Below are 12633 nucleotides of genomic sequence, written 5' to 3' on the forward strand. Positions count from 1 at the left end.
AGGATGCGCCTGATAAGGGATATGTTAAATAAGGTTATTAATTATCTTCAAAAGGGGTGTTTTAATGAAGTCAAACACTCAAGTTTCACTCATGCGCTCCCTCGGAGTTCCCCAAGTATGCAAGCAAAGTTTCAGGCTGCAAGATTTCATGGTTTTGGAGTTATTGAGGAGACACACACACAATGACTGATTACACACACTGACATATTATTATGGATTAAAAATTGTATATATTGTATTGATGGTTACATTATTATCTCTGCCACTGAAGGTGGAAGGAGGTTATATTGTTAGAATCTGGAACCCATTGCACACAACAGCCAGGGTCCCTATAGAACAGTTATATCGGTGAGTGTGTGTTTATAGTTAGGGCCCCCTACCTGTGTCTAACGGGAATTACGTGTGTGCGCTGCGGAGATTCGTTTACAACAACACGCCTTCACCTCGCTTCATCACACCGATGCCATTGTCTTCGTGCGTTCGACCACGTACGTGGGCGGAGTTTCCTCGGCCACCAGAGCTCCGACTCGGCCCCAGAGAGATGGAATGTTCCCCGCGACCAATGAGAGGCGAGACGTCTCAGACATCGACTTTCCCATGAACCCCAGACCAATGGGAGGCGAGATGTCTCAGACGGCGAACTTTCCCACAGCCTCTCGACCAATGAGAGGCGAGACGTCTCAGACGGCGATCCTTCCCACGACACCCCAGCCCGCAGGAGAAATGCAATATAAGAAACGCCAGGGCCTTGGAAAGAGCGTCAGGGTTGGGCGATCGGGTTCGAGGTGCCGGAGATCGACTCGTCTGGTCTGGTCAGCTTGCCAGTGCTTGGGTCGTCTCTCGTCTCGTCCACCTGGCGTCCGACGCTTTTCCTCCATCCCTGGTGCTTGGAGTGGCATCGTGTTGCGGGTTCGAGTCCCGTCGAGCCCGTCGAAGACCACACAAGGTGGACAGGTCCAAGCGCTGGCTCTGGTCTCCAGCTCCCTTTCCTCGAGCTGGAAGACTTCAATAAAGACCATTGGGGTCCATTTCTGTGTGTGTGTGTGTGTGTGTGTGTCTGTGTGTGTGGGCCCGTCTATAAGTAGCAACTGTTAAGTGCTTTTTGCTTGTACATTGACTGCATTTCTTATCGTCGGATAACTCTGCCCTTACGTGCTCCCCTCATTTCCCTATTGTTTAATAAATATCCCCATTTGTGAAATGTATCAGCTCGTTCGTGACCTTTCCCCCATTGGTTTAACACGGGGCGTGTTGGAAAATTAGCCAGGCTGTTGCCGCTGTAAAGGGGACCTTTGGACCGACGGATCTCGGTGACCATCCGCTCGGGTCACACAAGGTTCGAGTACGCTGGCGGCTCGTTCCGTACGGGTGCCGTCGAGGGTGTGGAGACTCGGTAAATCGCCACCTGGATATCTAGGTATTTAGAAAATTGGCAAATAACCCTGTCCTACGTGGTAGAAATATTGACGCTTCACGGTCTGATAAGGGACCCGTACTTTTCGGAGTTTTCCGAAGAAGTCCGATCTAAATTCCGGGTGATCGGCGGAGTCGACTCTACGGCTCCATCTCGTGGTCGTGCTCACGGCCGACACCCGGCCCGCAACAATATTTTCACCCCTGTGTCTCTGTTGGGTCGCCGAAATAGGTGACCCTTATTGTCAGTAATTATGTCTGTTTGTTTGGATGTTTGTTTGTTTGTCATCAGTATAATTGGTAGTAAATGTGGGCCGATTTTGACCAAACTTGGGTGGTAGGTACATCTTTTGACCTCATGCTTTGGAAATCGTGATGGTTGCTCGGGACGCTTTAGTTCCCTTGCAACAACTGAAAACCCATCAAAATCGGTACCGTTCACGCGAAATCAATTCCGAAAGCCATTATCCCACGTAGGCTTATGAAATTTGGCCTGCATCATCTACAGGTGATGCTCTACCAAATATATTCCGGTTTTTGTGTTATATGGAATTGTTTACCCGCAGCACCCCCAACAAATGGGGTATGCCCGAAAATTGGTGAAAATTGAAGGCCCCCTAGTGACCAGGTGAGTGCATCGATCCGAATGAAACTTTGCAGGTTCATAGCACGCAATGAGTACTACAACTTTGCCTCATGACATATTGACCGATATTGCTTCGGTCAGGGGTCAAAGGGCAAAAATCGATAATATGCGAGAACAGGAGGTGCCTTCGCACCAAATGCTACTCCTCCTCGGGTTATGGTCAGATGGTCATGAAAATTCACACTAATCATCTGGAATGCATTGTGCACAAACAATCGAGCCGGATTTTCGATTTATATCTTTGTTCACCCAGAGCACCCCCTCAAACTTTGGGGATTTCCGATATCAAACCGCATTTTCAGTACTTTTCATTCAAATTAATACCGAGTAGTTATCAGGAGATGGAACTCGATGAGATTTGGTATGCAGAATCAGAAGGTGATTCTCTATCCGCTATATGACATCCATTTTTTCCTATATCTTACAGTTTCCAAATGGTAACCCTCTCAACTTGGGTGTCCGAGGGCCATTGAGCATTCCCGCTGAAAATTCAAAGTTCACTAGCTCCAAGACGGTTGAACCGAATCAAATGAATCTTTACATGCTTCTAGATCATAATGAGTACTACAACTTTGCTCAATTGCATAATGACCTATCTCGGGTAGGTCAGGGGTCAAAGGTCAATAAGTGCATTTTTCGGGCGAAATTACCATTCAAGGCACCCTTGCTCCTACACGGATTAACCGATACGAATGAAAGTTCATAGGTACATAGTACTGAATTAGTACTACAACTTTGCTTCAGGACATATTGACCTATCTTGGCTAGGTCAGGGGTCAAAGGTCAATGAGTGCATTTTTCGGGCAAAATGACCCTTCAAATCCCCCTTGCTCCTACACAGGTTTACCGATACGAATGAAAGTTCATAGGTACAGAGTACTCAATGGGTACTACAACTTTTCTTCAGGACATATTGACCTATCTTGGCTAGGTCAGGGGCCAAAGGTCAATGAGTGCATTTTTCGGGCAAAATGACCCTTCAAATCCCCCTTGCTTCTACACGGGTTAACCGATAAAAATGAAAGTTCATAGGTACAGAGTACTCAATGGGTACTACAACTTTTCTTCAGGACATATTGACCTATCTCGGCTAAGTCAGGGGTCAAAGGTCAATGAGTGCATTGTTCGGGCAAAATGACCATTCAAAGCCCCCTTGCTCATACACGGGTTAACCGATTCGATTGCAATTTCGCAAGTACTTAGTACTAGATTAACTCAGATCAGGGGTCAAAGGTCATCGGATGCTCGGCGATCCATGGCCGCCTACCGACTTGTTTGTTTGTTTATCTGTTTGATTGCGTGCAAATATCTCAGGGTTGTGGATGGATTCGGGTGAAATTTTGTGGGCAGGTTGAGTGTGTAACAAGGATGAACTGATTAGATTTTGGTCAGGTCAGGTATGGGAGCATGTGCCACAACAGCGCGTCGCTGCGTCCACTTTCTGCCGGTACTCCAGGGGCCTCTGTCTGGCCTTCCCCCAGGCAGATGCCAGGCCCATCCCCATCTCCTTGAGATGCTGGTCAACCTGCTGCAACCACGATGCACGTGGTCGGCCCATAGGCCTCCTCCGCTCACATGACTCCCTTGCTGAGAGAATCTGGTGAGCAGGATCAGCGTCAGGAAAACGAGCCACATGTCCATAGAGCCGCAACTGACGCTCACGGACCATGCAGGTAACAAATCTCATCCGAGTCTCTCTCAGCAACCGCTCGTTGGACACAAAATCTGACCAGCAATAGCCAAGGATTCTCCGAAGAGACCTGGTACCAAAGGGATTAAGTCTCCATCTCAGATCCTTGGTCAGAGTCCAAGTCTCGCATCCATAGAGCAAGACTGGAAGTACCAAGGACCTGAAGACTCTGACTTTCGTCCTCCTGCACAGGTATCGGCAGCGCCCCACCCCATTATCCAGTGAATCCATGACTCCCCAGGCCCGACCCAGACATCTATTGACCTCTGACTCACAGCCAGCAGAGACATGAATATCACTGCCAAGGTAAGTGAATCTCTCCATGACCCCAACATCCTCACCACAAACAGGCACAGGCAGCACAGCAGCATCTAAGATGTCATTGAAAGCCTGGATCTTAATTTTGACCGAAGAAACCCGTAATCCCAGCGGCTCCGACTCCTCATTCAGCACCTCGAGGGCCCCCAAAAGGATATCTAAAGTCTCCGCAAAGATGACTGCATCATCTGCGAAATCAAGGTCCGAGATCTTGACATTCCCAAACGATGCACCGCAGCTTGATCTTTCCGACATCCTCCCTAAAATCCAGTCCATACATGTCCTGAAAAGTGTGGGGCCCAGTACACACCCCTGATGAACTCCGGTAACAACTGGAAATAAGTCAGAGATGGTACCACCACACTTCACAGCACTCTCAGTATCAGAGTAGAGTTCAAACATCAGATCGATCAGTTTTGGTGGCACCCCATGAAGACCAAGAATCCTCCAGAGGACATCCCGATTCACTGAATCGAATGCTTTACAGAGATCAACATAGGCTGCAAGTAGCCCCTGCCAAAACTCTCGACTGCGTTCGGTGAGGACACGAAGAGCAAGGATATGGTCAATCATTGACCTCTTTGGTGTAAAGCCTGACTGCTCTGGACGCTGGTGCTCAAGCAGATGGTGGCGAACCCTATCAAGAAATATCCGAGCAAAGACCTTGCCCGGCACTGAGAACAGCGTCACCCCTCGGTAGTTCTTGCATCTTGGCGATCACCCTTCCCTTTCCAGAGAGGGACAACAAGGCCCCTCTTCCAATCAGTCGGGATGATGCCTGTGTTCTTGGCAGAGCACAAAACTGCAGGCAACGACACGAGTGCAGCATTTCCACCAACCTTGAGAAGTTCAGCATGGATGCCACAGATCCCTGGAGCTTTACCCTGTTTCAACCGGTTCACCGCAGCCCGTGTTTCCACAAGCGAAGGTGGACCACAATTGATTGGAGGGTCAGCAACAGGGATTGTAACACCATTGACGTCCAACTCGACAGCTGGTGGATCAGCCTGGTACAACCGCTCAAAGTAACCGGCCCAGCGGGCCTTCACTTCAGACTCCTCTGTTAAGTGCCTACCACTCTCTGCTCTAACTGCAGTGCTCCGAGGGATGGGCTTGGATGAACGCAATGCGCGAATTCCCCTGAAAGCGGGACGAGAATCACCTGTCCACAGGTGATGCTCTACCCCCTCACAGATTCCTCGTACATAGGCCTCCTTGTCCACCCTTAGTGCACGTACAGTTTTACGCCTCATCTCCCTGAACAGTTCAGCTCTGCCATTCAGCCTGGCCCTGCGACTCTGGTCAATGGTATCCAGTGTCCCTTGAGAGACAAAATTCTTCTTTGCCTTGCGGTGAGTTCCAAGACATCCACCGGCAACATCAAGGACGGTGTTCTTGAAGGTAATCCATAACTCTTCAGGACCCCCCAAAGCACCCAGACACCCCAAATGTCCACTCAGCCTGTTCGCAAACTCCTCAGCTACTCTCTCATCCTTGAGCTTGCCAACATCTAGCCTATGCTCGGATGATACCATTCTCCAGGATTTAAGCTGCAACTTCGGAGTTGCTGCCACAAACATGTGGTCGGTATTGAGGAACTGAGCACCCCTGTAGAACCTGCAGTTCTGGATCATCCTCCAGTGACCATCGTCGAGCACATGGTCAATCTCCTTTGCCACACTTCCGGCGTTGGAATTTCAAGTCCAGCGATGAGCCTGTGGGCGCTGAAACAATGAAGCAGCCACCCGAAGTCCATGACTTCTTGCAAAGTTAAGGAACTTGGTGCTATTCTGGTTTGCTGTTCCAGACCAATGGGGAACAACACATGTCTCATAACCATCCTTATCAGTTCCAGTTGATGCATTGAAATCCCCCAAGATGAGGAGAGTATCTCACCTGGGGCACTGATCAACCACACACTGGAGCGTGGCATAGAATGCATCCTTCACGGTGACATCACTCACCTCAGTCGGAGCATATCCAGAGACCAGGGAAATGACACCCAAAGACTGATGAATCCTTCGTCTCATAATACGCTTGTTGACCGGTGTTGCCTCAATTATCAATGGAGTAGACATATTGTACACAGCTACAGCAACTCCTTGGCCATGGTAACCATCAGATTGACCAGACGAATAGTAGGTGTAACCACCTGGTATGATCTCGCTGCAATCCGGTCTCCGAACCTCAGAGTGCAGGAACACCAATGTTCAAACGCATCAGCTCAGATGATAACAGATACAGGTGATCATCCTCTCCTTAGCATGGGACATTCCAGACACCCACCCAAAGGGACCGCCTCAGGTTAACCCAAGGAGACCGCCGTCTGGTGGATGACACCTCAGCACAACCCCTCCGCACACTTCTGCAATCTGTTCCAGGAAGGTTACCCCATGGTTTTCCTCCGATCATCAAAGATTGGGGGTCCCAAAGGCTTTGCCCCAATCCCGGCATCTGTTGAGCTTCCTGCGGAGGGCAGCTGCACAGGAGGGACTCCTGCAGAGTCGGTTTTCAGACATATTTTGTGCTTTTCGTATGCTTTGCGTGATGAAGTGTTTTACGGTGGCCAGAGTGCAAATCCTGCCACCAACCTCTGAATAAAAAGTAACCCAACTGCAGGAGGATTTCCACAGACACAGTGGGGCATGATATATGGATGGCCGTTGGCTCACAAGGATGTCCTCCTCCCTTTGACGGGTTTTGTTTTTAATCCTGCTGGGTGTCCATATCATACACCCTCCTCACCAAGAAACTTGGTGGGGGGGAGTTTTTAGTCGTCAACAACCCGACCATGAAACAGGTTACTACAGGTTTACATTGGTCCCTGTAGCAAGTCACAGATATAATCTGACTTGACCTGACAAAATTAGATTTTGGTGAAAATACAGATCCAGACCGAGAATTATAAAAAACAAAAAAACATTTCAGTGATTCCTTCACCATTGAGAGAGCAGGCAAAACCAATATATAGCATATTTCAAAAAATTATTGGCCCAGGTATGTTCAAATGGATCAGGCATTGTGTGGCAGAGGTATACACTCTACCGAGTGCCCTTCCAGTTATTATTTTCGTTTTGCCTGCAAAATTATGTGATTAATTCTTTGGAATTATACATCTTACCTGGCTCTGTTTTTCTGAACTCTAAATTCCTTCAGCACAAGATGTGGGTACCTCTGCTTGTATACAATAATTGTGGAAATGTGCCCTCCTATAAAATGAATTGCACGACCTTACCCTTCTCTCATGGAAAGTGAATCTTTGTGCCTCCTCTTTGTTGCCGATTCTATCCCAATTTACTTTTATCAATTATTTTATTTGCCTCAATCATACATCACGCCAACTATTTGCTACACCACAGACATCATGCCAGTTGCTGCACCACAGACTTCATGATACTCCTGCAAAACAATGATTTAAGGTAGAATTGTAAAATACGAGTGCATGCCCGTACGTGCGTGGCCGTACATGCGTGGCCGTATGTGCAAAAAAAAAAAATAAATAAATAAAATAAAAAACTTTCAACCCGCATGCCAGAAACAACAACCACACAGGCCGTTCCTTCGCTCTCATGTGCCCGTACGTACGTGGCCGTATGTGCAAAAAAAAAAAAAAACTTTCAACCCGCATGCCAGAAACAACAACCACACAGGCCGTTCCTTCGCTCTCATGTGCCCGTACGTACGTGGCCGTATGTGCAAAAAATAAAAATAAAAAACTTTCAAACCGTGTGCCAGAAACAACAACCACACAGGCCGTTCCTTCGCTCTCGTGTTCCTGTACGTGCGTGGCCGTACGTTGAAAAAAAAAACTTTCAAACAATCACACAGGCCGTTCCTTCGCTCTCGTAAACGATGACTGGATTGGGGCATTGTGTTTATCTATAAATGCGCATAAGAAATCGAGAAATTATTAGAATACAGTAAGTCATCACTATCCGGAAGTCCGTACATTTTAACCCGTAATGGGGAATGCGGCTGAGGATCTCTTCCCCAACGGCCACGCCTACGCAGCAACGTATCCTGTCATTGGTAACTAAATGGCACCCTTTCCCCATCGGCCACGCCTACGCAGCAACGTGTCCTGTCATTTGTTTGGTCAATAAATGGCCATAACTTGGGAACCACTTGTCCGATTAATATCAAACCTTGAAAAGGCACATACTCAGATCCCCAGCAATATTCCTGGCAAGTTTCAATGAGATCCGACCGGCGGTTGTCGAGAAACAGCGGTCACAGACGCACAGAGATTGCTGGAATTATAGACAGCTTACTTTCTCTTTTGTTTATTTTAATTTTATTATTATGTTTATACCTCCGCACCAAGGGTGCCGGAGGCATTATTTTTCCAGATTTTCCGTCCGTCCCGATTTTCGTTTACGCGATAACTCAAGAAGCAAATTGTAGAATTTCATCAAACTTTGTGCAAAGGTAAAGTTAGACAGGGCAATTAAGTGATTAGATTTTGGGCCAGATGTGATAAAGGTCAAAGGTCAAGGTCAAACTCTGAAATTTTACTCTTTACGCCCTAACTCAAAAAATATTGGACAGAATTTCATCAAACATGGTGGAAACGTAAAGTTACACAGGGCAATTAACTGATTAGATTTTGGGCCAGATATGATAAAGGTCAAGGGTGAAATATGTCAATACTCAAGTGTTTGTGCGGGAGAGCGGAGCATACCCGTTGGCTGCGCGCAGTCAAATTACTCCAGTTTTTTTTTTTCCTTCCACCACAAAATGAACCATGCTATTACACAAGGGTCTTGCATGATTGCGCAGATGTTGGCGCACTTACCTTTTTGATGTCGAGCTCATGTTTGAATCCTGATGCACCTATAAAGTGTCATCCTGGTGTTTCACATGAAGGGCGAGGCGTCGGTGTGTGTGCTGTCCCTCTGATGGGCGTTAAACTTGATGTCCCATCTACTAGTGTTGGTTAGTGTATCTTTATGATCGCACAGTGGCTTTTTCGAAGAGGGGGTGGGTTGTAGCTGGAACCCCTTCTTCTTCTTGTGTATGGCAGCTTTGCTGCCGGGTAGCTTTCATTTTGTTGGGGCGCGACTATGCCGCTGATGCTGTGCCCCTCCACCAGTACACTGGTATTCATTTCGCTGACCTCGGAAGGATGACAGGCTGAGTCAACTCCACCTGGTGTTAATTCAGCGGCCAATAGGGCTCAAACTCAGGAGCCTAAGATCCCAAGTCAGCCACTCTAACCACTAAGCCAACATCAGGCTGCTGAAAACCCTGAACAAATTATAAAATCTTGCCGTAACCAACAAAGGGGCAAAGCATTACTCCCAGCAATGATGCAAAACCTGTTACCACATGCTGCATGCTGATGGATGAGTGAATTTACTGGAGTGTTCATCATATCGACATCACCTCTGAGTATCAGTGAGTTGATTCCGAAGTTGGTTTCAATTTTCAATCCAACTTCAAGCACCATGTTCTCCATAAATTTAACAAATTTCAAAGGTGATAGTAGACATGGAACAATGATATGTTCCAGAGTTGTACTTCGTGAAAAAGAATTGTGAGCTCCATAAAGTTAGACATTCCCTTTGAAAAAAGATTCATCAGCAGTTTGAAGCAACATTCACTGGCATTCACAAACTGCAGGGTAGCCTCAGGATTGTACTCCTGGAAGCAGTGTTAACAGCTGAACAAGGATTTCACAAGGTATTGGCACATACAGGATAACTCTGGTCTGTTGCTTTTGTCTTTATTTGGGCATCGTCAGGAACAGAGTGCAAACTAAGTTCCCTGTAATTGATCTGCTGTTATCAGAAACAATGAAGGAACAGAGTTTTTAATATTACCTTAAATCTGAGGAAAAAATTAAAAATTTGTCACAACAGACCACCTGACAGCTTCTGACACTGACATGTTACTTGAACGACATTTATTTATTGTTTGTATACATCTATAGAACCATAAATGGAATAATAAAACTTGTAATAACTCGTGTTGTTGTACCTTTTCAGATTTTTGAAACACATGTTGTCTTCTTCGTGGATGACGCACACAATATTGATGACAATTCGGCAGACACTCTATGCAACTTCATGTCTGGCATCCAAGTTAACCTCTTTATCATCATGGCAATGAGACCGTTGACAAGCAGCAGCTCTTCAAAAGTACAGCAATTTTTCAATGGACCTTGGATCACACAAACAACCTTGAGCAATATTGCATCACTGTTATCCAGCACTATGTCAACGGAGACCACGAGTGCATCCCTGCAGGATTAGTGTGCCCCACCATTCATGGCGTGAGTATTCTCAATGCATGTTTTCTCCTTGGTAGCTTTATTACCTCCATCATTGAAGGTGGAAGGAGGTTGTTTTCACCTGGCTGTCTGGCTGCCTGGCTCTGAGCACAGGATATCTAAAAAAGTTATGGATGGATTCAGTGAACAGGTTGGGTGTGTGATGAGGACAAATTTATTCGATTTTGTTGAAAATCAGGCTCCGCATTTGGATATGAGAATTTTTTTTAATTTTTAAATGATTCTTCATCATTAAGAGAGAACCCCAAAAATGATACACAACACAGTATAGCACGATATTTTGAAATGTTGTGGATGGATTTGGACTAAACTTGGTGGACAGGTTTGGTGTGTGATAAGAACAAGCTGATTAGATTTTGGTTAAGGTCCGGATGCAAATACCGCCTATCGGTGGGATATAAAACGTAAACTGTTCAGCATGGCGGAGGTATGCTCTCTTCCGAGTGCCATTCTAGTTTTCTCCGTCATGAGAGATCTTTTACCCTCTCAGCCACGAAGTGGGACTTGTACTCTTCGAGGTGAAAGTAATTTTCTTATATCAGCAAACCAACAACAGTGAATGACTTCCCATCAAAGTGTCAAATGTTTTTTTTTTTTTTTTTTTTTTTACCCCCTGACCTTGTCCTTTGTTTATCGGGCATAGTGGCGTGCGCCTGTAATCCGGCTACTCGGACGCTTGGGTTGGAGGATCGCTTGAGGACGGGAGCCCTGTGCTGGGCTGTGCTCTGAGAGGCTGTAGGGCAGCCCGGAATCATGGCGAAACCCAATCCTTATCCCTGTGTCATAAGAGGTGACCATGGTTGCGTCAGGAAGGGCGTAAAACCTATGCCAAATCAGTATGCGGATCATAACGGATGATCCGCTGTGGCGACCCCTAACGGGAGCAGCTGAAAGACGAACTTGTCCTTTGTTTCTGATGAAACTTCAGGTTGATTATGCTTTTCCGTTTTCTGCTCTGCACATCTTAAAATTTCAACGATGAAGATATTATCGCATCTGTAAAATGTTTCGCCAAACTCCATAAGCAATTTTTGAAGAACTAATTTGAAAGGAAGAATTACCAATGATGTTGCATGCAAGCGTGTCATAGTCTCCAAAAAGATCGTAAATCTTATCTGAAGTTGCATTTCCTTCGAAATGGACAAGTGACATGTTTCTACATTCCAAATATAGTCAAATGATGATGATTGTGTGTGTGTGTGTGTGTGTGTGTGTGTGTGTGTGTGTGTGTGTGTGTGTGTGTGTGTGTGTGTGTGTGTGTGTGTACACACACATACGACTAACGTTAAATGTTTGAGGAATGCAGGATTTGTTGTCACCCAAGAGCTAGGAAGTTTGATAACACTGAACAACAAAAATTTTTTACTGGAGATGTGTAAAGTGATTTAGACTAATTTGGGTACGCTGATTTCAAAAATCATAACCGTTTTGCTGTATCACGTCAGGATTTTCAGTAACAGAAATATTCCCATTGCCTAGAAGTCAGGATTTCAATGAAATTTACATATGTCTTTAACATGTCTATTTCGTACAATTGTTGTTAACTTGTGTTATATTTCTTTCTTTCAGATAAAGATGAGTAGGCGTTCCTGTACCAATCATCCTGACAACTTCTGTTATGTCTGTGGTCGGTATACCAAAAAAGATCAACAGCGAAGTATATCTACAGCAGTGAAAATGAAGGCCGCCTACTTTCACTACTTCGGGTGTAAGGTGGGGGACCAAGAACAGAGCTGGGCACCACACATCTGCTGCACAAGCTGTCACACAACCTTGACTCAGTGGTTGGTGGGCAAGCGCGCGAGCATGCCATTTGCGGTGCCCATGATATGGCGTGAGCCGCAGAATCATCATGATGATTGTTATTTCTGCTGCACAAGCATCGCCGGCTTCAACAAGAAGAATAAAGGTCACATCAAGTACGCTGACTGCGTCTCTGCTCATAAACCTGTGCCACATGATGACGAGAACCCCGTTCCAACACCTCCAGCTGATCAGAACATAGCTGTAAGCAGTGGTGAAGAGGATGGTGATGATGAACCTTTTGAAACCGACACTCAAGAATCACACCTTCTGAACCAGGGAGACTTAAATGATCTTGTAAGAGATCTCTCGCTGTCAAAGGCGAAGGCAGAGCTGCTTGGATCAAGGCTGCAGCAGTGGAATCTACTTGAACCTAACACCAAGATATCCTTGTTCAGAGCACGTCACAGAGACATGGCTGAGTTCTTTGAGATGGAAGACACGATGGCATTCTGCAGTGAGATCAACGGT

The 12633-nt window shown here is 46.1% G+C and overlaps 1 protein-coding gene across 11 annotated transcripts in view; it reads left to right on the plus strand.

The window, feature by feature from the left end:
• Positions 1 to 12633, plus strand: part of LOC147034238 (uncharacterized) — a 206128-nt gene that overhangs the window by 16140 nt on the left and 177355 nt on the right. For all 11 annotated transcript variants that reach the window (XM_085879018.1, XM_085879055.1, XM_085878990.1 and 8 more), the window contains exon 7: positions 10055 to 10341. In XM_085879018.1, coding sequence (XP_085735144.1) covers positions 10055 to 10321 — 267 coding nt within the window. In that variant the 3' untranslated portion in view covers positions 10322 to 10341. The remainder of the gene's footprint in view (positions 1 to 10054; positions 10342 to 12633) is intronic.

The sequence above is a fragment of the Eptatretus burgeri genome, chromosome 1 (assembly GCF_056783735.1).
Source record: "Eptatretus burgeri isolate ZD-2024b chromosome 1, Ebu_testis_v1, whole genome shotgun sequence".
Classification (NCBI taxonomy): domain Eukaryota; kingdom Metazoa; phylum Chordata; class Myxini; order Myxiniformes; family Myxinidae; genus Eptatretus; species Eptatretus burgeri.